The sequence below is a fragment of the Panthera tigris genome, chromosome E1, assembly GCF_018350195.1.
Source record: "Panthera tigris isolate Pti1 chromosome E1, P.tigris_Pti1_mat1.1, whole genome shotgun sequence".
NCBI classification, from domain to species: domain Eukaryota; kingdom Metazoa; phylum Chordata; class Mammalia; order Carnivora; family Felidae; genus Panthera; species Panthera tigris.
The window spans coordinates 18055050-18080986 of NC_056673.1; the positions used below are offsets into that span (position 1 = coordinate 18055050).

At 53.8% G+C, this 25937-nt stretch overlaps 1 protein-coding gene across 3 annotated transcripts in view; it reads right to left on the reverse strand.

Moving 5' to 3' along the window:
* Positions 1-1004: 1004 nt before the first annotated feature.
* SLC13A2 (solute carrier family 13 member 2) overlaps positions 1005-25937 on the reverse strand; it is a 37530-nt gene continuing 12597 nt past the window's right edge. Inside the window, exons 1-12 of one of the 3 annotated variants that reach the window (XM_042966690.1) lie at positions 16221-16299; positions 10674-10802; positions 9730-9866; positions 9412-9617; positions 8192-8372; positions 7962-8084; positions 5514-5732; positions 5230-5318; positions 4825-4946; positions 3571-3732; positions 2788-2925; positions 1005-2289 (exon numbers count right to left, since the gene is read on the reverse strand). In XM_042966690.1, coding sequence (XP_042822624.1) covers positions 2119-2289; positions 2788-2925; positions 3571-3732; positions 4825-4946; positions 5230-5318; positions 5514-5732; positions 7962-8084; positions 8192-8372; positions 9412-9617; positions 9730-9866; positions 10674-10772 — 1647 coding nt within the window. In that variant the 5' untranslated portion in view covers positions 10773-10802; positions 16221-16299 and the 3' untranslated portion in view covers positions 1005-2118. Of the gene's footprint in view, positions 2290-2787; positions 2926-3570; positions 3733-4824; positions 4947-5229; positions 5319-5513; positions 5733-7961; positions 8085-8191; positions 8373-9411; positions 9618-9729; positions 9867-10673; positions 10803-16220; positions 16300-25937 lie in introns of those variants that run through there. The other 2 variants (XM_042966691.1, XM_007076201.3) reach the window with 2 other exon arrangements.

The window sequence follows — 25937 nt, forward strand, 5'->3', positions numbered from 1 at the left end:
ACACCCACCGCCACTGACCCCTCAACTGTCAGCCCAGCCTTCGCCCACCTCATCCGCAGAGAACTCAGGTCCTCCCCTGCTGGGACTGCTGTGTGCCCTCTGTCCCCATCTGGCCCTCTCTGAGTAGGACTGAGGGGGATCTGGGTAGGTATGAAGGGAAGCTGAGAACAGTGGGTGGGGGCATGTGCCCCTGAGAAGCACACCTACCTCTTCCCCAGCTAAGGTTGGATGGTGGGTACCCAACTAGGATCCAGAAGAAAGGAGAGCAGGCGGGTCTTCCTTGCAGATGAGGCTGGGGCTGCTCCTTAAGAACCTATTGCATTGTGGGTAAGCCCCTGGAAAAATCCCACCATTCTGGAGCGATTGGCCCACTCCCAGTCGAGGGATGCTGTTGCCTTGGGCCTTGGGGGTCCTAGTGTGGGTCTGGGAGAGAGCCGTGATTTATGACTGTGCTTCATGAGTGAGGAATGCCAGCCTGGGGGGCTGGGGGGGGGGGCGGAGCACTTGCCTGACACTCCTCACTCTGCTGGGTGTCTGGCGTGTCCTGTCAGGATCTCTTGTCCCCTGGGGACAGCCATGTTCTCCCACACGCGGCAGCCCCCTCCCATCTGCACCTCGAACCTCCAGCTCCGGGAGGACTGAGTGACGGCCCAGCAGAGGGGGAATCCACAATTGCATCCTTTCTGGTTTTCTGTCTTCACAAACCAGCCCCTCTGTCAGTGGGCATGACCGTGATGGTAAATGGCTCTTTTTTCTCCCACTGCTGCAGGAGGCAACTGGATGAGACTTTTGGAAACTTCCATCCAGATGAACCCAATACGTGCCACTGTCCACAGTGAGAGACTTGGGACTGAAACAAAGATGAGCTTCCGGCCCCAGGAAGGGCCATCGAGCTCCTAGAACGGATGGTGGGCGTGGCATCGCCCTTCCCCCCACTTCCCCCCACCTTGCCAGATGAAGGAAGACTCTGGAGTTCATGGCGGGGGCGGGGAGCAGAGGACGGTCGGAGGTGAGGCAGGGAGGCAGAATGATCCAGAGTGTTGCCTGGTCCTGCACTCCGAAGGCCATGCCAGTTTCGAACCTGTTCCTGTGAGTCTCACTTTCGTCCTTCTTGCTGCAGGCTGCCTTTCTGGGTGAGGGTCCCTCTTTCTGGACACCTAGCATGGGTCAGTCTGCCTTCCCTAGTCTGGTGGGACTGGTTTTTCAAGCTGGAGGAAGGGTCGGTGAGGAATTGGCAGAGGCAGACAGTTTTATGTAAATGCCCAGGGAGTGCTCTGGGAACGGGGAGGCCGGTTTCCCCAAAGACACGCAGGGACTGGCCGCTCCCAATTAGCCGGGGCTGGTGATGTCAGTGCTGCTTTCCTGGGTGGCTGCGCCCACTCCAATCGGCCTTGGCAGGGGTTCCTGGCCATTACCTTCTTCCTCGAGTGGGAGGGGTGCCGAGGGGGCCACCATACAGGACGGGGGCCAAGTCCCCTCCCACCGCACGTACTCCTCAACCTGAGGCTTGAACCATGCTGTGGACCAGCCCTGGAAAGTGTCATGAAGACCCAGCCCGGATTCTACCGAAAAAGACTTTAATGGGGCTAATATTCCAACCCTCCCCCCAAACCCGAGACGCTGGGGAGACCTCAGTGGCCGGGCTGGTCCCAGAGGCTGTTGCCATGGCAACTGCTGGTAGATGCCGCTCCCCAGGCTGCCCCAACCCCAAGTTTCAATAAATACAGTGCAAAGGGGTCTGGGCACCCACCCAGCAGGGGAGACAAGGACCCGGAGTGCTAGAGAGGGCAGGTCGCATGGTCTGTGAGCTCACACGTGCACACACTGCGAAACATACACACCGAGGATCGTGTGCACACACAAGAAACCCCCTCTCAGGCATCCTCACGTGACACACCATCCTCACATACACACTCACATCCATCCATATATATATATACACATTATCCTCAGGTACACAGGGCAGAGCACTCCCATCCCTTCCTTACAGACACACGCGAGGTTCTGTATATATGTGCCTTTCTCTCAGGGCTTGGCCTGGAGCCCCGGTGTCCCGTCCTGGCTCAGAGGAATGACAACAGGTGGGTCTTCCTGGTCTTGGCCAGGTGATACCCTGGTCTAGGGGCGAGGTGTTGTGGTGTTTGCCTGGTTGACCATGCAGTTGGCTGTGGTGTTGGAGTAGGCCCAGGAGGGGAAGGTGTACAGGCTGAAGATGGGGAAGCTCCAGCTGTTGATGGCCAGCGTGATGACCAGCACTCCGATGATGTTGAGCAGGAATCCCGTTCGGGCCTGGTGCGAGGAGAGCCAGTCTGAGCGACCCGTTGCTGAGCCGGGCCAGTACCCAGCCCTTGGTGTTCACGGGTGCTCAAGAGCTCTCTTACCACAACACTCTCCCCGGAAGTCTGCCTGTGGGTCTGACCCGCAGCACCAGGCAGCACCCCCTCCCTCTTGCTTTAATCCCGGTGCTAAGAAGGGAAAAGGAAGCCCTTCCTGAGCGTTCAGGGCCTTGGGCTTCGTTCGAGTCCTTCTCCCCGGGTACAGGTGCCCTAGCACCTGGGAGCCTTCCCTAAATTCCTCACCCCCTCCTCTCCCTCTCGTGTGGTTGGCAGGGTCTGAAGATGCTCCAGCTGGGGATCATGGCACAACCCTCCTGCTGTCCCCCAGCCTGCACAGACTTTGCTCTTAACGCTGAGAATCTCAGTGGCTTTAGGCTTCTTTGTGGTCCACCAAGAAGGGAGGACAGAGCAGAAAGGAGCACTGAAGCACTCAGGTCCCACTGCTACTCACCATATCAGACACTTTGAGGCCTCCGAAAGAGAAGACTATGGCGTTGGGTGGGGTGGCCACAGGCAGCATGAAGGCCAGGGAGGCAGACAGCGTGCAGGGGAGCATGACATAGAGAGGGTGGAGGCAGATGGCCTGGGCCTGGACGGGGAGACAGTGGACAGAACTGATCCCAGTCCTCATCCCAGAGAGGAAGACGTGGCCCCCAATTCTCCCCCTTCCTCCCTCTGGGGGACAACCTTCCCCGCCCCCCAACAACATAGACTCTGGCCATGAACCCCACCACTTCTGCCAGAAGGCACTGGTGACCTGGGAAGGGCCCCTTGACCTCTCTGGAGGGGATGAGTGTGCGGCCCTGCCCAGCGGGGCGTGGTGAGGGGAGGGGCCCATAAAACGGATCTCAAAGGGGCTCTGGGGTGTCATCAAAGGCTGCGGGAACGCGCCAGGGGAGGAAGGGGCTGGGGACGCTCCAGGGAGTAATTTCAACCTGTCACCTCAGGACTGACCAGAACAGGGGCTGGGCCCGGGAGGTGGGCGAGGCCACCAGTGAGGCCCATCAGGATACTCAAGGGGTAACGTCACCAGGGATGGAGTGAGTCAGGGGCCAGAGGGCCTTGTGGCCCGAGGTAGCTGAAAAGTCTGGGGAAGGGCGGCAGCTCAGGGGTCTTCTCCCGGAAATGAGACGAGGTGCCGACAGGTCACTCCAACCCGCAGGTGGGGCCCCTGGGTGGGGTGGGGTGGGCAGGAGGGCTGCCTGGAGGAAGTGTGTCTGCAGGACCAGCTCACCATGGAGGCCAGAATGGGCAGGAAAAGTGTGGTGGTGGCCACGTTGCTGGTGCACTCAGTGAAGGTGGCAATCAGCAGGCAGAGGATGAAGGCAATGGCGGGAGGTGGCACATTCTGTAGCGGGGTCAGCTTGTCCCCCAGCCACTCAGACAATCCTGATTTCTGTGGCAGAGGAGAGGTTCTCTGTGTGAGAGGTTGAGGTTCTCTAGAGAGACCTCTCTAGAGTCTTCAGAGTCAGGGCAGCTTGGGAAGGAAGGTAAAACCCGGGCAGAACCAGGAGGTGCCCTCAAAGTGATTTTGAAGAACATTTGGATGTAGGGAGAAGGGTCAGATGAGAAGCTAGGAGAGGGGGCCAAAGGGCCTTCTTGGGAAACCGGGGGCCTGGTGGGAGGAAAGACCTTTAACTCCACTTACTCCCGCTCTCCCAACCTCTCTTAGGAGCTCCCCGGCCATCTTCAGCCCTCTCCCTGCCTCCTCCAGCCCAGCAGGTTGGCAGGAGAGAGAAGGGGGAAGGGCCCTTGCTATAAAGGCTGGGCAAGAGGCTGACAGAAGAATGGGGACAGTCCACAGAGTCATAAGGGCTCCAAGGTCTTTCCCTGTCCACATCTGTAATACCAGACTGTGAGTCCCAGGGAGCTGGGACTTTATCTCCTACAATGCTGCCCACCCAGCCCCCAGCACAGTGCTTGGCCCCTTGAACTAACAACCTGAGATCCAGGAGTCCCTGGCACCACTCTCCGACCCGGGGAAGCTGCCTCCTGTCTGCGCACTGAACGAGCTTAGCCAGAACACTGAGGCCCAGGGGTGCACAGGTTCAGGGATTTCCCTCTTGGATGGAGGCTCTGGAGAATGAATGATGGCCTGATCCCCAAAGCCTGGCTGGGTGTGATCATGGCGCCCCCTGGTGGCCCCAGTGGGTCAACTGTGTCCACCCAATGCTCGCTACTCCCTGGTGCTAAAGCTATTGCATCCTCTGTCTGGTGGTTGCTGAGAACAGTCCCTGCCTCACAGAGAAGGCTGCCTTCCCTTTGGCTTTGAGAACCCGAACAGGGAGAGGTGACTGTGGCTTGTGTTTCCGCCCCCTCTCTTAGCCGGGGCTCTGACCTGTCGCTCCAGCTGCTGCAAAGACTCTGCCCACAAGGAGGCTCCTTAGTGGGGATCAGGTCTCCCCAGTGTGGGATAGAAGCAGGGCACCTCTTTCCCTGTGCCAGGGTCTCCCTCAAACAGTCTGGGGGGAGGGCAGGTGTTTCTCACCTCACTGCCCTTGGCCAGGGCAAAGCCACCACCCAGAAGGAAGACGATATTCCAGGGCATCTTCTCATTCACTGTCTTCCAGTTGAGGAGGGCAGGAGGGGCCTTCAGCCTCCCTGGTTTGTCTATTTCCCAGGCAAAGGAGGATGGGTCACCAAGGGCCAACAGGTTTTCCCTCCCCTCCACTTGGGTCTCTCTCTGGGTCCCTATCTGAGTTTAATGCACGTGGGAGAGGGACCCTCAGTTCGGCAACATCCTTACTTTGCCCCTGAGCTCCTGCACCCTTGGCAACTCATCCCCACTTCTCTGGGCTTTTACCACTCCTGTCAAGTGTGGTTGAAGGCACATTTCATGACAGAAGGCAGAGGCTGCCCAGAGCCCCTTCCCTGCCCCAGTCCAGGTTCTTACCTGGATCTTGAGTCAGCCCTGGGATCTTGGAGGGCACCAAGAACATAATTATGCCAATGAAGATGGCCACTGTCCCATCGGACGCCATGCTGTGGGCAGGGCAAGCAGGGCAGGCTTAGTGGCTCAGGTCTGCTCAGGGTCATCGGGTGGAAAGGCGGTGGAGAGGAGCCCCCTCCCACAGACGTGCCAAGTCCTCTTGACACGTCCTCTCCACCGTGTTACCTCTTGGTCGGCACCAGGAGGTGAGCCCCAGAAGGATTCCCTGTCTCCCCCAGAATGCTCACCTTTTCCCATCCTTGTCGGGAAAAGCCAGGTTGCCCCAGCCAAGGAAAAAGCCGGGCTCCCGCGTGAACCATAGCACCACCAAGATGACAAAGAGGACAGAGACAGCCTTCTCTGCAAAGCTCATGGGGCCCAGTAGCTTGTGTTCTGTTTGGATGATGTGGAAGGCTGCCTGCTCTTGCTCCCGCTGGTGTCCGCCAAAGCCAAAGTTCTTCAGGAAGCTGCAGGCAGGGGGCGGGGGGGGGGCAGTTCTTGAGGGCCCCGCACCAGGCAGGGGAAGCAAGGGGTTCTGAGTGCCTGTGTTATACTGCCAAGACCACCTCAGTGTTGCCACACGAAGGCCTTGGACCCACCCAAGGTTCTGGAAGAAGAGTAGAAGACTCTCAGGGCGTCACGGTTCTTAGCAGAGGCAAGGCTGGGGCTCCAGGGACAGGTCTCTCCATCTGCCCCATTGACTCCCTGTCCCTCCAGAAATTCTCTTGTGCTAAGCCGTCCTTTGCTCAGAGTGAGGTGGATCTAGAGGCCTGGACCCCACGGTTCCTTCTGACTCCAGATCACCCTCCCCTCTTCCGACAGCCTTTCGGGAAACCCTCCCCTCCCTCTCCTACCTGCTTCTGGGCATCCAACTCCTGCCAGCCTGAGCCCCACCAACATCACTCTTAGAGGCACAGAGGCTGCCACTCACTCCTGTGTGCCCCTTGCTTCACTCAGGTTTATTTCTAACTTTTCTCTTGGGCAAATCTCAACTCCCCGAGGGACTGTGCGTTCCTCAACGGCAAAGACCACAATTCACACATCTTTGAATCCCCTGTGGTGCCTTGCATATGCTGGTCTCTTTGACTACACCTCGCCTTGTACCAGTGCCCAGCCTCAACCCAGCCTCCTTGCACCTGCCCAAGCGAATTTTCCAAAGGACAGCAGCAATACTTAAAAACTTTCAATGTGTCGGGAGCCTGGGTGTTAAGCATTCGACGTCAGCTCAGGTCATGATCTCGTGGTGTGTGAGTTCGAGCCCCACCCTGGGCTCTGTGCTGAGAACTCAGAGCCTAGAGCCTGCTTGGGATTCTGTGTCGCCCTCTCTCTCTGCCCCTCCCCTGCTTGCATTCTGTTTCTCTCTCTCTCAAAAACAAACAAACATTTAAAAAAAAAACCAAAAAACATTCAATGTCCCCCCACCCCTTACTTCCCTCCCTCCCCACCACCACCTGGATAGGAAGGGCAAATAACAACTCATACCACAATACCATTCATATCACTACTCCTAGCCTGTACTCGTAGCAGACATCACCAGTCAATCCCAGACTCAATTCCAACTGAGCTCTAGCAAGGTCTCACATTCACAAGGTTTTCTTTTCTTTTCTTTTTAAAAAATATTTATTTATCTGGGGGAGATCACAAGTTGGGGGGCAGAGAGAGGAGGACGGAGGATCTGAAGCGGGCTCTGTGCTGACAGGCTGACAGCAGTGAGCCTAATGTGGGGCTCGAAAGCTCAAACCGGGGAACTGCGAGATCATGACCTGAGCCAACCTGAAGTCGGACGCTCAACCGACTGGGCCACGCAGGTGCCCCAAGGTCTCACAAGATTTTCAACTCAGACTTCTAGTCACTACCAGTAACCCAGGGTTGGAAGTAAGAATAAAGCCTATTTACTACTCTTGGCCTCAAGGGCAAGGTCCAAACCGTTTATGTGGCACACAGGATCCTCCATAATCTTCCCCTGCCTGCTTCTCCAGCTTCAACTCCTAATATTCCGTTTTGCTCTTTACGTTTCAACCAAACAAAACTAGAGTTTTCCCAAACACATGGTCTTTCTTGCCTCTGTACCTATGCACAAGCTGTTCCTGCTGCCTGGAATGTCTTCACCCCATTCTCCACCTGGCTGGCTTCTAGTTCTACAAGACTCACTTCAGTCAGCATGTCCTCCGGGGGCCTTCTGGCATCTCCACTATCCTGGGCCGTGTTCCTGCAGCCCCCGGACTTCCTTCTGTCACGGCCCCTGCCATACCATCACCCATTGGATGGTGAGCTCCAAGGACAGGGCCCGTGCCTAATGTCCTCTAGCATTCTCCGTGCCTAATACGGGGCCAGATGTAAGTAGACCGCAACAAATGCTTTTGTAAGTGGCCGTGTTCACGGTGCACTCAAGCATTTACCAAAGGACGGTGGAGCCTTATGGGATGGATCTGGCCTGGGCATCGGGAGACCTGGTTTTCAATGTCAGCATGGACAAATCTAGTTGAATACCGCCCCTCGAGCCTCCGTTTGCTCATCTGCTAAATGGGGTCATACTCTCCATCCAGTAAGCCCCTCAAATGGGGATGCTAGGTACATAGGCCTTGGGAGGGCATTATATCCTCTGTCACAGTGGCCAGCCACCTGGTTACCCAACGGGAAGCTCCCAGAGGGTAAGGGCGGGCGCCCGGGCTTCTTTCGTTCAGTCCACCACTTACTTGAACCCCAGGAAGAGCACCTGCAGCCACAGCCAGGCAAGCAGCAGCAAGATGACCATGGTGGGGAAGGCAAAGCCGAACCAGGAGGCGAAGTTCACCACGTTGCCGTTTTCGGGGAAGAGCCTGAAGGGGGATACGGGCTGCTGCGTGACCCTGCCCGCTGACCGGCTGGCCCCAGCGGCCTCCCTGGGGAAGGGCAGGTGCCCCACCCCCCAGCCCCAGTCACTCACGAGTTGACCTGGCCTTGCAGCACCAGGTTGGGGGTGGTGCCGGTGAGCGTGGCGATGCCCCCGATGCTGGCCGAGTAGCACACACACAGGCTCATGCCCTGGCTAAAGCGGACCCGCTGCCTGTCCTTCTGTGCCTTCGGCTCTGAAGAAGCAGGTGGGACAGGGTGGGCCTGCCCATTATCTGGGAACGAGGGAGAGCTTCGGTGGGGAGGTGGGCACAGGGCCACCTCTGGGGAGCATGGCCGGAGTGTTCCGCAGCTTCCAGGGGCCTTGTCAGTGGACAGCTGAGACCCACCCCCCCCCAGGTGAGGGGAGCGGGCAGGGGTGCGTCCAGGTCTGCAAGGGAGGCTCAGACCGGGTGGGTCCTCAGACACCATCTGGCCCACACTCTCTCTTGACAGAGGGAGATGGAGACACAGAGAATGGAAGAGGACTATTCAAACAGGACGAACGGAGCCTGGATCCCTGATGGCCCACCCAGACTCTGGCTCCCTGCCTCCCAGGGTGACCCAGCATCTTGGTTTGCCCAGGACTGAAGGGATTCTCAGAACATGGGACTTTTTTTTTTTTTTTACGTTTATTCATGTTTGAGAGACAGAGAGAGACACAGGATGAGTGGGGGAAGGGGCAGAGGGAGGGAGACAACAGAATCCGAAACAGGCTCCAGACTCTGAGCTGCCAGCACAGAGCCCGACTCGAGGCTCGAGCCCGTGAACTGTGAGATCATGACCTGAGCCGAAGTTGTATGCTTAACCGACTGAGCCAGCCGGGCGTCCCAGAACATGGGACTTCAAAACATTTTTTATGATTTTATTTTTTAAAAATGTTTATTATTTATTTTGAGAGAGAGAGAGGAAGAGAGAGAATCCCTGTGAGCAGGGGAGGGGGAGAGAGAGAGGAAGAGAGAGAATCCCAAACAGGCTCCACGCACAGTGGATCCTGACTCGGTGTGAGATCCCATGACCCTGAGCTCATGACCTGAGCCGAAATCAAGAGGTGGACGCTCAACCGACTGAGCCACCCGGGCGCCCTGTGGGACTTTTTGTTTTAAAACTAAGACAGTCTTGGGCAAACCAGGACAAGTTGGTCACTGTACATCTTGCCTCCCTTTTGTCTCCCTGGGGGCTCCAAGATGACCACCCCTGTCGTGGACATCATCTCAGACCCTCCCCAAGGGCCGGGGGTGGGGGCGGGGCAGGGTCGAGCCTCATCCTTCTCACCAAGCTTGGTCACGTCCTTCTGGGGACTTGGTTCCTGGAGCTCAAAGGTGGGGTTATCGCTGCCCTCCTCTACATCCTTGCCTGTGGGCGTCTTGTACAGCTGTTCCAGAACAGCATGTGCGATGGGCACCATCATGGCCGTGGTGGCTGTGTTGCTGATCCACATGGACAGGAAGGCCGTGACCAACATGAAGCCCAACAGCAGCCTAGGGACAGACAGACGGACACACTGGCTGGTATTCCAGTGTCCCTGCGGGGACTGGATACCCAGCACACCACCCGCTCCAGGTTCCCCAGTCCTGGTTGGTGAGCACTCACAGGGCAGGCCGCACCCCGATGATGAGGAGCACGCAGAGGGCAATGCGTTTGTGCAGATTCCAGTGCTCCACAGCGATGGCCACGAGCAACCCCCCGACGAACAGGATGTTGGTGTCCTTAAAGTACTCGATGCACACCTGGCAGGCAGGGACAGCTGAGAGGCAGGAAGGGGTCTCCCCCGTGCCCCTGTGCCCCTGGGCAGAAGCTACAGTCACTGACATTCCCACAAACAGGGGTTGGTCTCTGGGCTCTCGGAACCAAATGGAAATGGTCTTTGGATCATCTTCCATTTAATATTAACCAGGTTCCTGTCTTCCTGCCAAACTCCTTCTTTCTCCCCTCAGGAACGAGTGCGAGGTAATCTAGCCTGATCCCAGTCATGTTTCAAGCCATTGACTAGGAGCTAGAGAATTTAGTGCGGATTCTGGAAACTACGGCAGTGGTTCTCAAAGTGTGGTCCATAAGCTGGCATCATCACCAACCTGGAGCTTGCGAGGAACGAAATGCTCAGGCCCTGCCCCAGATCCACTGAATCAGAAACTCTGGGGGGTAGGGCCCAGCAATCTGTTTCAACCAGCCCCGAGGGTGATCCTGACACACGCTCATGTTTCAGGGTCACTGAACCCAGAAAATACAAGTTCTTTAGCTGACTTTCAAGGCCCCTTTTCCTGGGTCACCAGGCCTTTCCACCTCCCTGGCCTACACCTGGTCCGCTTTGAATTAGCTCTCAACACCAACCATGCACTTCTAGAACGCACGCCCCCCCTGCTCCCCTGTGTCTTCTAGCTGACTCCTCCTTTAGTGCTCCCTGACCTGCCAAGCAGAGGCGAGGACCCCTCTTCCGTGTGCCCTGCCTGTGAGGAGTCTTCTTCCTTCACCAGTGTTTTAGAGCAGACCCCCTCCATACCGGGAGCCTTTCCTCTTGGGAAAGGGGGGAGGCTTACCTCGGAGGCATCCATTATGCCCATCATGGGGTACAGGATGATGGGGAAGAGGGCGGTGACAGCCAGGGGCAGAGCCTCGGTGCACCAGAAGAGCGCCATGAGGATGATGGAGTAGGCACAGTAGGCTTCCTGTGGGCGGGAGAGGGGTGTCAGAGCTGTTGCTGGGGCAGGCCTGTGTCCCAGAGCCATGTCACCTCCTGCCCCCAGAGAAAACAGGCCATTTGTAACAGCGGAGTGAGAGCGTGTGAAACCCACAGTCACTGATAACAGAGTCTAAGTCCCATTTTAAAACGGAAATAAAAAACAAAGCAAGGCACTCACCACCTTGTCTTTGACCTTGAGGAGGCTAGGCATTATGATCCAGCCTACTGGAGAGTCTAGATTTGGGTATCAAGCCCCACTCAGCCCGAGGGCACTGCGGTGGGCCAAAGTGAGGATCCCCCGGAGGAGATGGGGCTCATCTAGAAAAGACCCGGGGCCTGGCCAGTGTGGACTCCAGCCTGGCACCTCGGCCTTCCCTGGCTTTGTCAGAGCCTGTAAGAATATATTTGTATGACGATGTAATGCATTTTTGTTCCCTCTCCCAGAAGGTGAGCTCCATGAGGACAGACTCCATTTTGCCGCATCTAGGTGCTTGGAGCTCAGAACCCAGCAGGCTTCAGAGCAAATTTTTTCTGAAAGACTGAATCACTGGGAAGTTTTGGAATAGTGGGAGCAAGCCTGGCCTGACCACTGCATCGCACATTTCCAGGGGGTGCCATTCACATTTATTGAAGACGTGAAAAGTTCCCCCATCCCCGAGTTGTGCAGGGAGATGGTGGGAGGGGTAAACCCTGAGACACGGTTTTGCAAGCCTTTGGGTACCAGAGGCTCTCCTTTCTCTGACAGGGCCCCCAGGTCTAGAGGGGGCTGGCCTCAGACGTGGGAGGGGACCTGGAGCAGAAATGGAAGTCAGACAGCCGCCCCGGCGTCCTGGGGCCCCAGTGACATGGAAGCCTCCAGGGGAGCAGGTGTGCACATCCAAGGCTCCCCTGGGGCACCAGCTGGCTCTGTGGGTGGAGGCAAGGGGCTGTGTTCAGAAGCAAGGAGCTGCGTGCTGGGACAGTGGGCTGGGAGGCCCCTCCTCTCTGACCTGTCTCAGCTGTCCCTGGCCCTCTTGTTTTCTCCACCTGGCGCAGGCCGTCCTCACCCCTTAGTACCTCATGCCCTTAGTACCCTAAGTTTGGGAAGGGTCCCTGGCGGTAGCCAGGGGGAAGAGGAAGCTGCTGTTTATTGAGCAACTCTTAGGAGCTGGGTGTTTTCCTACCTGTGGTTACAAGAAACTCAAACAGCCATTAAGGTGGGTGTGGTGGTCCCAGGTTACAGAGGAACTTGAGAAGGTAAGTGGCTCTTCAAGGTCACAGAACTGGGGCGGAGCAGAGCAGGGAAGACCCAGGCAAAGTATCTAGATTGCAGGATTCCAAGAGCGTTTCCCCAGTGTCCCAGGGAGAGGGCACCCCTCGACTGGAACAGCACGCAGCTGCAGGGCCAGGTGATGCCAGGCTCACTTTCTCATCATGAAATTTCCACCATCTCTCCTCACCCTGGACATGAACTCTTGGGCCCCAGGGGTGGGGCCACCTTGACCTTCGCCCAGAGACCCGCCCCCCCCCCCAGGAGGCCTGTTTTGCTGAAGCTGCTGTTCCTCAAGCACTTTCTCACTTGCAAGGATTGCAGGGGAGGTTACTCATCCTCCCCTGGGGCTAAGGGCAGGCCAGCCCCTCTGGACCCTGGTGTCCCCCCTCCCCCAGCCCCCTGGGAATTCTCTGGCCAGAGACAAGGAGGCGGCTGGGGTAGATGATCACTGCTGATGCAAGAAGAAAGTGCTGCTAACGACAGCAGAAGCATCCCCAGGACTACTGCGTGCCAGGCTCCGCGCCCTCCATGCTTCAGAGGATTGTCGAGTTTAGTTGCTCTGGGAGGTAATGACTCTTGTTCCCATTCCACAGATGAAGAAACGAAGGCACAAATAAACGAAGTAAACGTCTCAGCGTCACACGCTAGCAAGTGAAGAAGCCAGGCCATCTGGGTCTTGAGCCTCAGCTTTTGCCTTCTACCCTGAGCTCGGTCCCTCACAGTCACAGGGTGTCCCCCAGCCTCAGGTTCACTGTGACTAGTGGGGTGTATGGGGGTGATCTGGGGCTCTGAATTCAAACAACTATCTTCCAGGGGCGCCTGGGTGGCTCAGTCAACTGAACATCTGACTCTTGGTTTCGGCTCAAGTCACATTCTCAAGGTTCATGAGTTCGAGTCCTGTGTTGGGGTCTACGCGGACAGCGCAGAGCCCGCCTGGGATTCTCTCTCTCTCCCTGTCTCTCTGCCCCCCCCCCCCCCCCCCCCCCGAAAAATAAGTAAACATTAAAAAAAAAGAGAGAGAGAGAAAGAGAGAGAGAACTATCTTCCTGGGGGCCTGCCACTTCCTGTCATCAAGCTCCAGGCAAGTTCCTTCTCTTCTGAGACCGCAAAGAGTTGTTAATAGTGAAGCCCTGCCCACCACGCTCCAGCGTGTTCAGTCTCTGGCTCCCCTAACCCTTTACATCTCTTCCCCTCCTCCCCCTCCTCCTCCTCACACGTCTATCTGTCTCTGGATCAAACCCCAAACCGGTTTCAAAGTTCTCTCCAGAAGCCTTCTGTGGCCCTGGTGGCCCTGGCCCTGTGTCTCCATCTTACCCTTATGGGCAGCCTTGTCTGGATGTGGCATAATTTGCTGACCTGTTCTTCCTGGGTCATAGGATTCTTAACTGGGGCATGGAGTCCCAAGGAATTTGAAGGAAAGGTATTTCATCTTTGCGCTAACATCTAAGTTCCAAACGTAGGCGGCAAAGCCACGGTGATTGGTGATTTTGTCACAGGCCCGATCGTGGCTGCCAGCCATTGGATACGTGCACAGATCGCTTGTTGCTGTTATCTCAAAAGAGTGTTTATGTCCATCACTGGTTTTGAAATTATAGTAGTTACACCAACACTAGAAGCTTAATGCATTAATAATCACCTATATTTCTGAATTGCGATGTTTTTTCATGTTTTCATTACTGTATTCCAACGTAATTGGTTTCCTTTATAATCCTATACGTTTTATTTTGTGCATTTCACTTTATTTCTTAAAGCTTCTATTTGTTTATTTTGAGAGAGACAGACAACACGAGTGGGGAAGGGGCAGAGAGAGGGAGAGAGAGAATCCCAAGCAGTCTCAGCACTGTCAGCACAGAGCTGGAGGTGGGGCTCGAACCCACGAACCGTGAGACCATGACCTGAGCTGAAGTCAAGAGTCAGATGTTTAACCGACTGAGCCACCCAGGCGCCCCTATTTTGCGCATTTTAAAGCAATATTCTGAGAAGAGTACGTAGTGTTTACTAGATAGCCAAAGGTATTCATAACTCAGAAATGGGTTAGAATCCCTGAGAGAGGTTTTCAGCCTCCTCCATTTTGACCTCAATCTGTACTTTCTAACTGATGAAATTCTTTTTTCCAGCGTATCTCTTAGCTCAGGCAAAAGACTTAAGTGGCAAAGCATCCCGTGATGAAGACCAAAACTGCCCCCCGCCCCGCCCCGCCCAGCGACAAGGAAAGCCCTGACACCAGCAAGACCTCATGTGATTGACCCCAAGAAAGTGATTGACCTGACCTTCCCTGCCCACCCGAACATACCCACCGACCTTTGTCCCACATTTTCCTTATATAAACCTGGAAGTATTTTCAGCACCTGGAGGAGACAGTCTTTGAGATGTTAGTCCACTGTCTTCCGGGTGGTGGCCTCACTGAAATTAATTCCTTTCTTGTTTCACCTGCACTCATCCCTCTGCCTCTGTGTTTTGTGGGTTTTTTTTTTTTAATGTTTATTTATTTTTTGAGACAGACAGAGTGTGAGCAGGGGAGGGGGAGAGAGAGAGAGAGAGAGAGAGAGAGAGAGAGAGACACAGAACCCGAAACAGGCTCCAGGCTCCAAGCTGTCAGCACAGAGCCTGACATGGGGCTTGAATTCACGAACTGCAAGATCACGACCTGAGGCCAAGTCCGATGCTTAACCGGTTGAGCCGCCCAGGCGCCCCTGTCCCTCTGCCTTTGGATTTTGCCAGCAGCGAGTCACCCAACCTGGTCTGTTTGCAGCCCCGGAGCCGGGTGCTCTTGCACACCTGGGACCCAGTTACATCCCCACCCTAGGGCAAAGAACAAAAAATTTACCTAGCAGCAACCATTGGGGCTTCCCTGAATCTCCTTGGGAGTTTTCCAAACTTCTAGGTCCATCTCTGTGTGGAATTACTCTCTGGGCGGGAGCAGGGGTCTCTACTAGTCCCAGCAATGCGGTGGGAGCCAGAGTGAGGAACTGACGGAGGGTGGGGAGGTCGGGTGGGCGCTCTGCATATGTTCTCTCTCTTTTCCTCCTCTCATCTCCGCGGGGCAGTGGCACTGAGAGGTGAGGAAGGAACCTGGGCTGGCCAAGCTCAGATGGCCACCTGTGGCATGGGACCGGGACGCTCTGGCCACCGGCAGCTCCTCAGGCTGCGGCAAGCACTGTGCATGCCTTTGTCATAGTCACAGCAGGTGCTGCTGTCCAAGGTGGCCCTCCTGGAGCTCAGATACCACCAGGGAAGAGTTTGTTTCTGGCAGCAAGTGCTTTTTCCTGCCTCAGTCACTACCTTGCGCAGACCAGTAGGGGAGGGGTTCCCCAGATCTGTTCCTTGGCTGAGGATTTGCTCCTCTCTCAGTATCCGTCTATGGGCTCCCAAGGACGGGGAGTGAGGCTTTTCACCTCCGCGTCTCTCGCCCCTGGCTCGTTGGCTGGTGCTGGCCTGGGCGTGAAGCCCTCCTTTCCTGCTTGCGTCACCCCAACACCTGCCCCAGGAAGCATCCCGTTTGGATCCCCGTTCTCTTCAACCTCTGGGGAGTCGCTGCTACCGGGAGCCCCTCGGGGGGAAACCCTTCATCAGGCACTCATTCGACAGATCCCCTCTCCACTCCGGCTCTACAGTCCTGCTGGTTCTATGCCTCAAATGTACCCAATGACTTCTCTCCAGCTCTCGGCCACCATCCTGGCCCAAGCCCCAGCATCCATCACCAAGACTCTTACAAGACCTCCTCATTTGCCTCTCTTCCTCTCTTGCCCCTGAAATCTCTTCTCCCTGCTGCAGGCAGAGTGATCTCGAGTCACAAGTCTGTTTAATTCACCCCAATCCTGCAACACAGGCACTCTCACCTCAAAGCAGCTCAAATCCCTTCACACTGTCTGAAAGGTTTGTACAGATGCATGCCACAGTAGATGTCCACAAAATAAAATTCATAGTTACACACACACACACATACACACACACACACACACACACAAAGTCCCTTCAGAGTATCCGGCTGCTCTCAGGAGAAGTTCGGGGCTGATTTGAGCCTCTCCTCCACTCCAGCCACACTGGCCCTCCTCCAGTTCCTCAAATATTCCATCCTCCCTGCAGCCACAGGGCCTTTGCACATAATTTCCTCTCTTCCCTCCCCACTTTGCCTAGTCGATGTCTACTTACTCTTGAGATCTTAACTCAAGTATTCCTTTTTCAGAGAGTCCTCCAAGGGTTCCAGGCTCGGTTATAGTCCCCGTTTTCACACACCTGGCCCCTGTACCTCCTGCATAGCACCCATCACAGTCTGTAATGAAACACTTCGTTTCATGAATTTCTTGATGAACTTCAACCTTTTCATCAGACTGTACTCTCTAGGGAGTACAAAGCCTGAGTCTGTTTCTGCCCACCCCACCAGGCACCTATATGGAGGGGACACACACACACTATATGGAGAATGAATATTAGGCACTAGGGATACAGACGTGAGTCAGGCCTGGCCCTGGCCTTCAGGGACTCCAAGTGCCCCCATGTGGGCTGGCCCGTGGGGCCACAGATGGGTGTGGATAGAAGAGATAAGGCTCAGAGGGCTTCCAAACCCCAAGAATGGCGGCTCGCTTCTTTTGTAATGGGAAACACAGGTCAGAGGTCAGAAAATCTGTGTGTCCGGGCCCAGCTTTATGGCTGTGTCCTTGGGCAAGTTACTTAACCTCTCTCAGCCTTTGTCTTTTCTTTCTTTCTTTTCTTTCTTTCTTTCTTTCTTTCTGCAAGCAACATTGATCATTTCCAGCTGTACGCACATTTATCTCCTTATCTGCAAATAGGAATAAAGGAAACACCTACCTCACTGGGCAATCGTAAGGGTAAAGGATGTGAATGCATAGGTATATGTCATAAAGGACCACAGATGACAGTGAGCAGACGGTGGGGTTGGCGTTGGGAGATGAACGTGCTCCTGGGCTTCTGGGGAACCAGGGTGGATGCACGAGGCACAAATGGAGATGCAACTTCCAGAGAATCCAGGGCAGACTCTGGACCCGGGGTGTGGGCAAGGTGTGGGACCTGAGGGCATCACGGCCTTTACCCGTCATGGGCATAGAGCAGCCCGTGGTTGTTGGGCAGCAGCGAATGTGCCTGTAGTCTCAGAGGTATCACAACTGACTCCTCCTGCTGATTGAAGGTTAACCCAGGGAGGGGGGATGGGTTGGCACACAGCAGATCACTCCCACTGCCCCTCTGCCCCCGGTAAGTAGGGATGCCGCTGGCAGGGAGCACTCCCGGGTCTGGGGAGGGAGGTGAGGCACTGGTGCTCACCTGCCAAGCACCATGGCAAAGGAGAGATCAGAGTGGGATCCCAGAGGAGAAGGGGCCCCCTTCCCGGAGCCTCCATCTGTCTGGGCTGAGGAAGGCTCTCAGAGGGGACACTGAACGGGTACTGAGGGATGAATAGGAGTTTGGTGGGCGGGTGGGCAAATGGTGTTGAGGTGAGGGAGTAAGCAGAGAGGGAACAGAATGAGGCATAAAAGATTTCAGTGCATTCTTGGAGGGGTGTAATGCTTGGAAAAGGCCTTGTCTGCCTTGAGGGAGATCTAGGACTTTATCTGGAAGACAGGGGTAAAAAGTGGGCCCCTTAAAGGGTTTTAAGAGGAGAGAGTGACATGGTCAGGTTATGCTGATGCTACCATTTGTAATTAAAAAAAATTTTTTTTTTAAATATTTCTTTATTCTTGGGAGACTGAGAGACAGAGTACAAGCAGGGGAGGGACAGAGAGAGAGAGAGAGGGAGAGAGAATTTGAAGCAGGCTCCAGGCTCTGAGCTGTGAGCACAGAGCCCGACATGGGGCTTGAACCTACAAAGCGTGGGATCATGACCTGGGCTGAAGTCGGATGCTTAACCGACTGAGCCACCCAGGCACCCCAACCATTTGTGATTTTTAAAAATATGTGCACAAGTGTTTGTATATACATGGGAAAATCTCTGATTCAGAAATTCTTGCCCATTTTTTGTACCAAGTTTTCCTTGGCTGCCTGATGAAGTCTTCTCCTTCTCAGAATAATGTTTTTAGGGGGGCCTGGGTGGCTCAGTCAGTTAAGCGTCTGACTCTTGATTTCAGCTCAGGATCTCACAGTTCATGGGATCGGGCCCCATGTCGGGCTCTGTGCTGACAGTGTGGGGCCTGCTTGGGATTCTCTCCCTCTCTCTCTGCCCCTCTCCTGTTTGCATGGGTGCTCTCTCGCTCTCACTCTCTCTCTCAAAATAAATAAATACATAAGCTTAAAAAATAAAAGAATAATGTTTTTAAATCTGTTAAATAAAACGCATAGAATCACAAAGGAAACCAACTGCATTGAAATACAGTGATTGCAATATGAAAGATGGGCTAGATAATGACATATGTTACTCTTTCTTAGCTAACAAGACCTTCACTGGCTAACAGCTACTGTAATTGCAAAGTCACGATTAACAAACAATATTTCAAGGTAACTGCAACAGCTGTAGTGCAATGTGAAAATATCTGTGATTTCTACCGGTGGCGAAGTCAAAGACATGGTTAATACTATTGTGGTTTGTGGGGCATCTGGGTGGCTCAGTCGGTTGAGCATCCGACTTCGGCTTGGGTCATGATCTCACTGTTGGTGAGTTCGAGCCCCTAGTCGGGCTCTGTGCTGACAGCCTGGAGCCTGTTTCGGATTCTGTGTCTCCCTCTCTCTCTACCCCTCTCCAGCTTGCACTCTGTCTCTCTCTCTCTAAATAAATAAATAAATGGTAAAAGCAAACAAACACTACTGTGATTTGTTATCTACATTCATGACAGAAGTAAATTTTCTTTAGGTTATTGATGATAAAATACAGGTTTTTTGTTTTTGTTTTTTTTTTCTATCCAAGTACACAGACGTCCTGAATTTTCCCCACAGATTCCCAAGGATGAGGAGTCCCTGCTCTGGAGGATGCACACCGTGTTGGCCACTGAGACTGCCCTCAGGAAGGGCACTGGGGCAGAGAGTGGGCTGAAGGCCTCTCCATTTCACTCTTTGGTACTGCTGAATTTTGTACGATGTCAGTATGCCATCTAACTACACAGATAAATCATCTAAAGATGAAAACAGGGAGCAGGGCACCTGAGCAGCTGTCGGTTGAGCGTCCGACTCTTGATTTCAGCTCAGGTCATGATCCTAGAGTGGCAGGATAGAGCCCAGCTTTGGGATTCTCTCTCCCTCTCTCTCCGCCCTGCCCTTGCTCATGCATGCACACCCTCTCTCTCAAAAAAATATAAATAAAAAAATTTTTAACAAAATAAGTAAAATGGAGAGATTACACCTGCTATATTGCGGCAAATGAATTAGAAGACACAGGATGGGAGTCCAGGAGGTCCCAGGAGGCTCCAAGAGGCCGTGCTGCGTGTCCAGTGGGCAGATGGCGGGGGCTCAGGTCATAGCAGTGAAGATAAGAGGGAAAGGATGGACTCCGGAGATATTAGGAGAAGACAGGGTTTGGGTGATGGTTCGTGGCTTGGGCAGAAGAAGTGGGCGGAGAAAACTCTCCGGTGCTCGTCCTGGGTGTCTAGATACATGGCAGGGATCGCAAGGAGGGGAGACAGGCTGAAGGGGGTTGAGGAAGGAGGTGCAGAGTAGGCTGGGGCGTGTGATACTCTTTCCAGGAATAATAGGCCCGTCCATGCTACACGCCTAATCTTTTTGAGACGCTGAATATACAAAGTGGACAATGGCCACTCCACATATAAAAATATGCCCTGAAACCTCTGCAGCAACCAGCCCGGCTAGCCCAACCACAACGTCTCCAACAATGGCCCAAACAGTCTGGATTTGCTCAATGACCGCCAGCTTCCCTCATCCCCCACTCTCTACCTCCACTTCCAACTCAGGACCAACCAGTGAAAGCCAAATATACATCCTTAACCCATCACACGGGACGCTCCGCGTCTGTCAGCCCCCGTCCAGCTTCCCCTGCCAACAGCCTCCAGTCAGGGCGGACCTGAAGCCTCCCCTTTTCCACTCTAAACCATTCCCACCTCCCGCCCACCTTTGAGGCTCTGCTAAAAGCAAGCGATGGTGGCTGACTCCCTTCCTATCCTTTGCCTGATCTCACTTGGGAGATCTTTGTTTATTTCTGCACCATAATGGGAATGAGTTTGTTACATCATCTTCTGTTCTAAGAGGCCGAGGGGAAACAATGGGGCTCTGAGTGTCAGAGAAGACAAACTGTTGGGGGAAGAGTCCTGACCTCACAGTCTGGGCTGGGGCCAGGTCCGCCTGAGTCCACAGAAGAGCAAAACAGCAGGCAGGAGTGCCATGAGCAAAGCACTCCCACACTCCGTGGGTTTGATCCCCACCACAGCCCCAGGCCTTGCTGCTGGAAACTGTCCTGGTTAAGGTTCTACCTTGCTTTCCCACCCTTGACCTTCACCGAGCAGGTGCTGATAGGCATGGACATAATTTGGTCATCTGGGCAAAAAGTCCAAGCCGGGGAGATGTCTTCCAGGGATTCCCCTGGCCTTGGAGGCTGGGTCCTTCTAATCCTCCTCCCAGGCCTCTCAGAGACCAGAAAACCTGTCTCCAACTAGTCCCAGCACTGCTGGTGGCCACAATTTGGGATTACACTTCACAGCTCTCGTGGGGGTGACCAGCTGCACCTCGCCCTCCTACTTCATAGGTGGGAACACTGAGGCCCCCTCATGAGGACAACAGCTCACGTGAACAGAAGTCGTCTCTGGAAAAGAAGTGCCTGGGGCTAGGGGAGCCCGGGTGGCTCAGTCGGTTAAGTGTCCGACTTCGGCTCAGGTCATGATCTCCCAGTCTGTGGGTTCGAGCCCCGAGACGGGCTCTGTGCTGACAGCTCAGAGCCTGGAGCCTGCTTCGGATTCTGTGTCTCCCTCTCTCTCTGCCCTCCTCTGCTCACACTGTCTCTCTCTCTCTCTCAAAAATAAATAGAGAGAGAAAGAAAGAAAGAAAGTGCCGGGGGCTAGTTGTGTCTTCCAGGGGCTAGGAATTCAGACAAGGGGCAGACGCAGAGAACCACCCGTTATTGAGCCCTGGGTAACGGGCACTTTATGTACACGGGTTATTTCGTTTTATCTTCAGGGCAGCCCCTTAGGGGGAGAGGGCTGGTGAGGTGAACAGCTGTTCATACTACATAGTGAATTTGGACCCACATCGTCTGACTCCCAAACCCCTGTTTTGTTCCATGGACTCTGCCTTCTTGACCGAGAGCCAGGAAGTCTCAGAAGATGGAGGTGGGCCCCAGAACTGAGGTCCAAATTCCTTGTACGGTCTTCATGCCTAGGGTGAATCATCCGAGTCCTGCTCTGTCTCTGGGATTCAGGAACAGCTTATAGTAAGGGCGTTTTAATTACACAGGTTAAAAAAATTTTTTTTCTAATATTTTATTTATTTTTGAGAGAGAGAGAGAGAGAGGCAGAGTACGAGCAGGGGAAGGGCAGAGAGAGAGGGAGACACAGAATCCGAAGAAGGCTCCAGGCTCTGAGCTGTCAGCACAGAGCCCGACGCAGGGCTTGAACTCACGAACTGTGAGATCATGACCTGAGCCGAAGTCAGACACTCAACTGACTGAGCCACCCAGGTGCCCCTAATTCCACAGATTTTAAAGCTCACGCATGCATATACACAACGTGATGTTCGTGTATTCTAGGAGTGCAACTGATTCAGATGAAGAAATTCTGCCCTCTGTTCTTCCTGTACATACAATCTGGATTTCAGCTAAGCTCTGTTCGGGCAAACATTGTGCCTCTGGGAGACTGTTTTTACAGATGGTCCCATCGGGTCCCGGGCAGGGCCAGGCACCTGCGTTTTGGCCCTAAAAATCTTCACTCCTTTCTCCTGGCCTTTCAGGGCTGACGACATTGGCTGACCTCCCCCTGCCTCTCTAAGTGAGTTTATACCACCTTGTCCTCACTCTGTTCCCCATGCCACACTGGCCTTTGTTTATCCCTCCACCTTGCCAAGCTCACCCGTGGCCTTGGGCTTTTGTCCCGCGTGCCCTGCCTGGACAGCTCTTCACCCAGAGCTGTGTTTGGCTGGCCTGTTACTTGCCATTCAGGTCCTAGGGTAAATATCATTGCCCCGGGAGGCCTTCCTTGACCACCTTATCCAGAGCAGCCTGTCCGTTACAGTTTTTGCAACAAGGACAGTAGATGCTTTGGTGTGTCTTCCCCCCCGCCTTCCCATCCCCCACCGTCTAAACAGTCCCTGCCACATAGTACATGTTCCCTAATGAGGGAATGAACGTGTGAATGAATGGATGGACATAAGGTTTCTGGCTCACTGATAGGGCCTCTTTGCTGTCTGATTACAGGGTTGGGGGAGCAGTGAGGAAGCCCCAGGCCCCACTGTCCCCACACTGGTGGCTGATCTTATGGCTAGGAAGTTTCTAGTGGATTCATTCATAACCCATGTTTTGCCTTTTGGAAAAGTCACTGAAGGATTTGACCTGTCTTGCTCTGGAACGAGCATCTGCTCGTCCCACCAGAGGGTGATGAGCATTTCAAGGATTCTGTTGCTCCCCCTCGAACACACCCCACTGTTCCAGCCCCCACACCTTTGCTCCCGCAGTTGTCTCCACCTGGCCTGCCCTCTACGGATGCCTCTGACTGTTGGAATCTTACTCGGCCTTCAAGGCCCAACTCAAATGCGACCTGCTTTGGATTCTCCCCTGACTCATTCGGAAGAATCTCTTCCCTCCTCTGAGCTCCTCAGCCTTCTGGCTGTACCTCTGGGTGAACACATGTTCCTCTACACTGATAGCAACTTGAGACAGAACCCTGTGTTCCTTCTCAGGAACCCCTAGCACAGAGCAGGTGCTCAGACATCCCTGACTACACCAGAGTGGAAGGATTGGCCGATGGCTGGCTGGCTGTGAGGGTAGATGGCTTAAGAGGTGACTTACAACGAGGCCACCACCCTGTATCCCTGGACAGTCCCAGGCTGAGACCCCAAGGCCAGCTTCCAGTTTAGACTTTGCCTTTCTGTAGCTGGGGTGTTAGACAAATTACTTGACTACCTGGGCCTCAATTTATATGTCTGTAAAATGAGATAATAGCAGTAATCTCACAGTAACTGAGAAGTTTTTGCGAGAAATAAATGCATTAGTGCTTTGAAGTGCTTGGCATAAAGACGAACACGTAAGAACTACTCCATAAATGTCAACTTTTATAATATAGACACCAGTCTGAGCCTAGTCTGGGGCTCCGCCCTCCCACTTCAGGGGCCAGGGGTAAGCTTGGACACTCACTGCAGATGGCAGGGACTCAAGAGTCCTCTTGGCCCACATTCATGCCTTCATTTGGCAGATATTTGTTGAGCACCTACTATGTGCCAGCTACTGGGGATTGGGCAAGGAAAAAAGACAAAGTCCCTGCCCTCACGGAGCCTACATTCTAGGATAGGGAGTCAGAGAATAAATAGAAAAGAAACAAATACATCAGGGGTGACTGGGTGGCTCAGTTGATTAAGTGTCTGATGCTTGGTTTCAGCTCAAGTCACGATTCTGTGGTTCATGGGTTCGAGCCCTGCATCAGGCTCCGTGCTGCCAGTGCAGAGCCTGCTTAGGATTCTCTCTCTGTCTCCTTCTCTCTCTCTCTCTCTCTCTCTCTCTCTCTCTCTCTGTCTCCCCTGCTCATGCTCTCTCTCTCAAGATGGACAAACTTTAAATAAATAAATAAATCAGAAACAAATGTATCATTTCAGATGGTGAAAGCCCTTTAAATAAAACAATGGGGTTTTGTAATAGAGCACACCTGGCGGCAGTCAGAGACGGCTTTTTCTGAGGCCATGGATTTAGGTTGAAACCTAAGGAATGAGAAGCACTCATCTGGGAAAGAACATTCCAGGCGGGGAGATGAGCAATTTGAGGAGACCAGAGAAAGCTGGTGAGGCTGGAGAAGAGTGAATGAGAGGTAGGATATGAGGGTTTGGGGACCATGGGGTCTACCCTCTAAACCCTAAGAGGTTTGGGTTCTGTTTCAAGTTTGACAGGAAGCCTGTGTAAGGGCTTACACAGGGTAGTGAGTGGCTGGGTAAAGAATGGTCTGGGGAGGAACAGGAAGAGGAGAGATATGGCGGCCTGGACTGGCGTGGAGGCAGTGACAGGTGATTCCATTCAGAATGTTTCACGGAGGGGCACTAGGGTGGCTCAGTGTTAAGCATCTGACTTCGGCTCAGGTCGTGATCTCATGGTTCATGGGTTTGAGTCGCATACTGGGTGAGCTTGAGCCCCACTTCCAGTGAGCTCCGCCTCTCTCTCTCTTCTCTCTCTCTCTCTCTCTCTGCCCCTTCTAGGATTCTCTCTCTGCGCCTTGCTCACTTGTGCCCCCTCTCTCTCTCTCTCAGAAAAAAAATAATATTTCGTGGATACCGAGTCAACAGGACCCACTGGTGCCATGTGGAAATGAAGGGAAAAGAGGAATCAGGGATGGCTCTAGGGGCACCTGGCTGGCTCATTCAGTAAAGCATGCAACTCTTGATCTTGGGGTTGTGCGTTTGAGCCCCATGTTGAATATGAGATTACTTAAAAATAAATTTAAAAAAATATTTTAATGTGTATTCATTTTTGAGAGACAGAGTGTGAGTGGGGAGGGGCAGAGAGAGAGGGAGGCACAGAGTCTGAAGCAGGCTCCAGGCTCTGAGCTGTCAGCACAGAGCCCGACGTGGGGCTCGACCTCATGATCTGTGAGATCATGCCTTGAGCCGAAGTTGGCGGCTTCACCGACTGAGTCACCCAGGTGCCCCGCTAAAAATAGAAGCTTAAAAAAAAAATAATAGGAATGTCATCGAAAGAGGAAGTCGAACCACTCTTGATGAGTGAGGCTTCAGGAAGAGCCAGCTGGAAAAGATGAGCAATCAGGGTTCTGTTTTGGATGTGTAAAAGCATATGCTGTTTAAAAGAAAAGATTCAGGAGCAAGAGTCCAATGTTAGTTGAGTAATAAGGGCTTAGAGGTTAGGGCTGGGGCTGCAGATTGGGGAGCTGTCTCCCCAGTGAAACAGCAAAAGGTCATCTAGGGGGAGAGTGAGAACAGGGAGGGAGACAGGAAGAGTGGCCAAGGGAGAGGAAAGCCAGGAGGTGTCAACAAAATCAGGCCTCGAGAACCCTCTGGAAGGTAGGGTCTTGAAGACTGGAGCTGTCTTTTTTTTTTTTTTTTAATGTTTATTTATTTTTGAGAGCAAGAGAGAGAGAGAATAAGTGGGTTAGGGGCAGAGAGAGAGGGAGACAGAATCCAAAGCAGCCTCCAGGCTCCGAGCTGTCAGCACAGAGCCTGACGCGGGTCTCGAACTCACAAACTGTGAGATCAAGCCCTAAGTCGAAGTTAGACGCTTAACTGACTGAGCCACCCAGGTGCCCCCGAGACTGGAGCTGTCTTTAAAAAAAAAAAATTTTTTTTAGTATTTATTTATTTTTGAGAGAGACAGAATGTGAGTGGGTTAGGGGCAGAGAGAGAGGGAGACACAGAATCTGAAGCAGGCTCCAGGCTTTGAGCTGTCAGCACAGGGCCCAACGCAGGGCTCGAACTCACAGGGGCTCGAACTCACAGGCCGTGAGATCATGACCTGAGCCAGACGTCAGACGCTTAACCAACTGAGCCACCCAGGTGCCCTGAGACTGGAGCTGTCTTAAGGAAAGACAGGTGCGGTGCAGACAGGCTTTGAGGCCTGCTGTGAGAGTCAGAGAAAGCAGGCCTTTGAAGGGGGATGTAGGATTCAAGGAGGGTTTGGTTTTTAAGGTGATAGTGTAGCCTGTTTGTATGCTAATAGCAGAGCTTAGGCAGAGAGGGAGACATTGATGAGGCAGGAGAGAGAGAGGATAATTATGGGAGCAAAGTCCTTGAGAGGAGCTGGTATCCAGGGCCCCAGTGGAGGGGCTGGGCCCCATA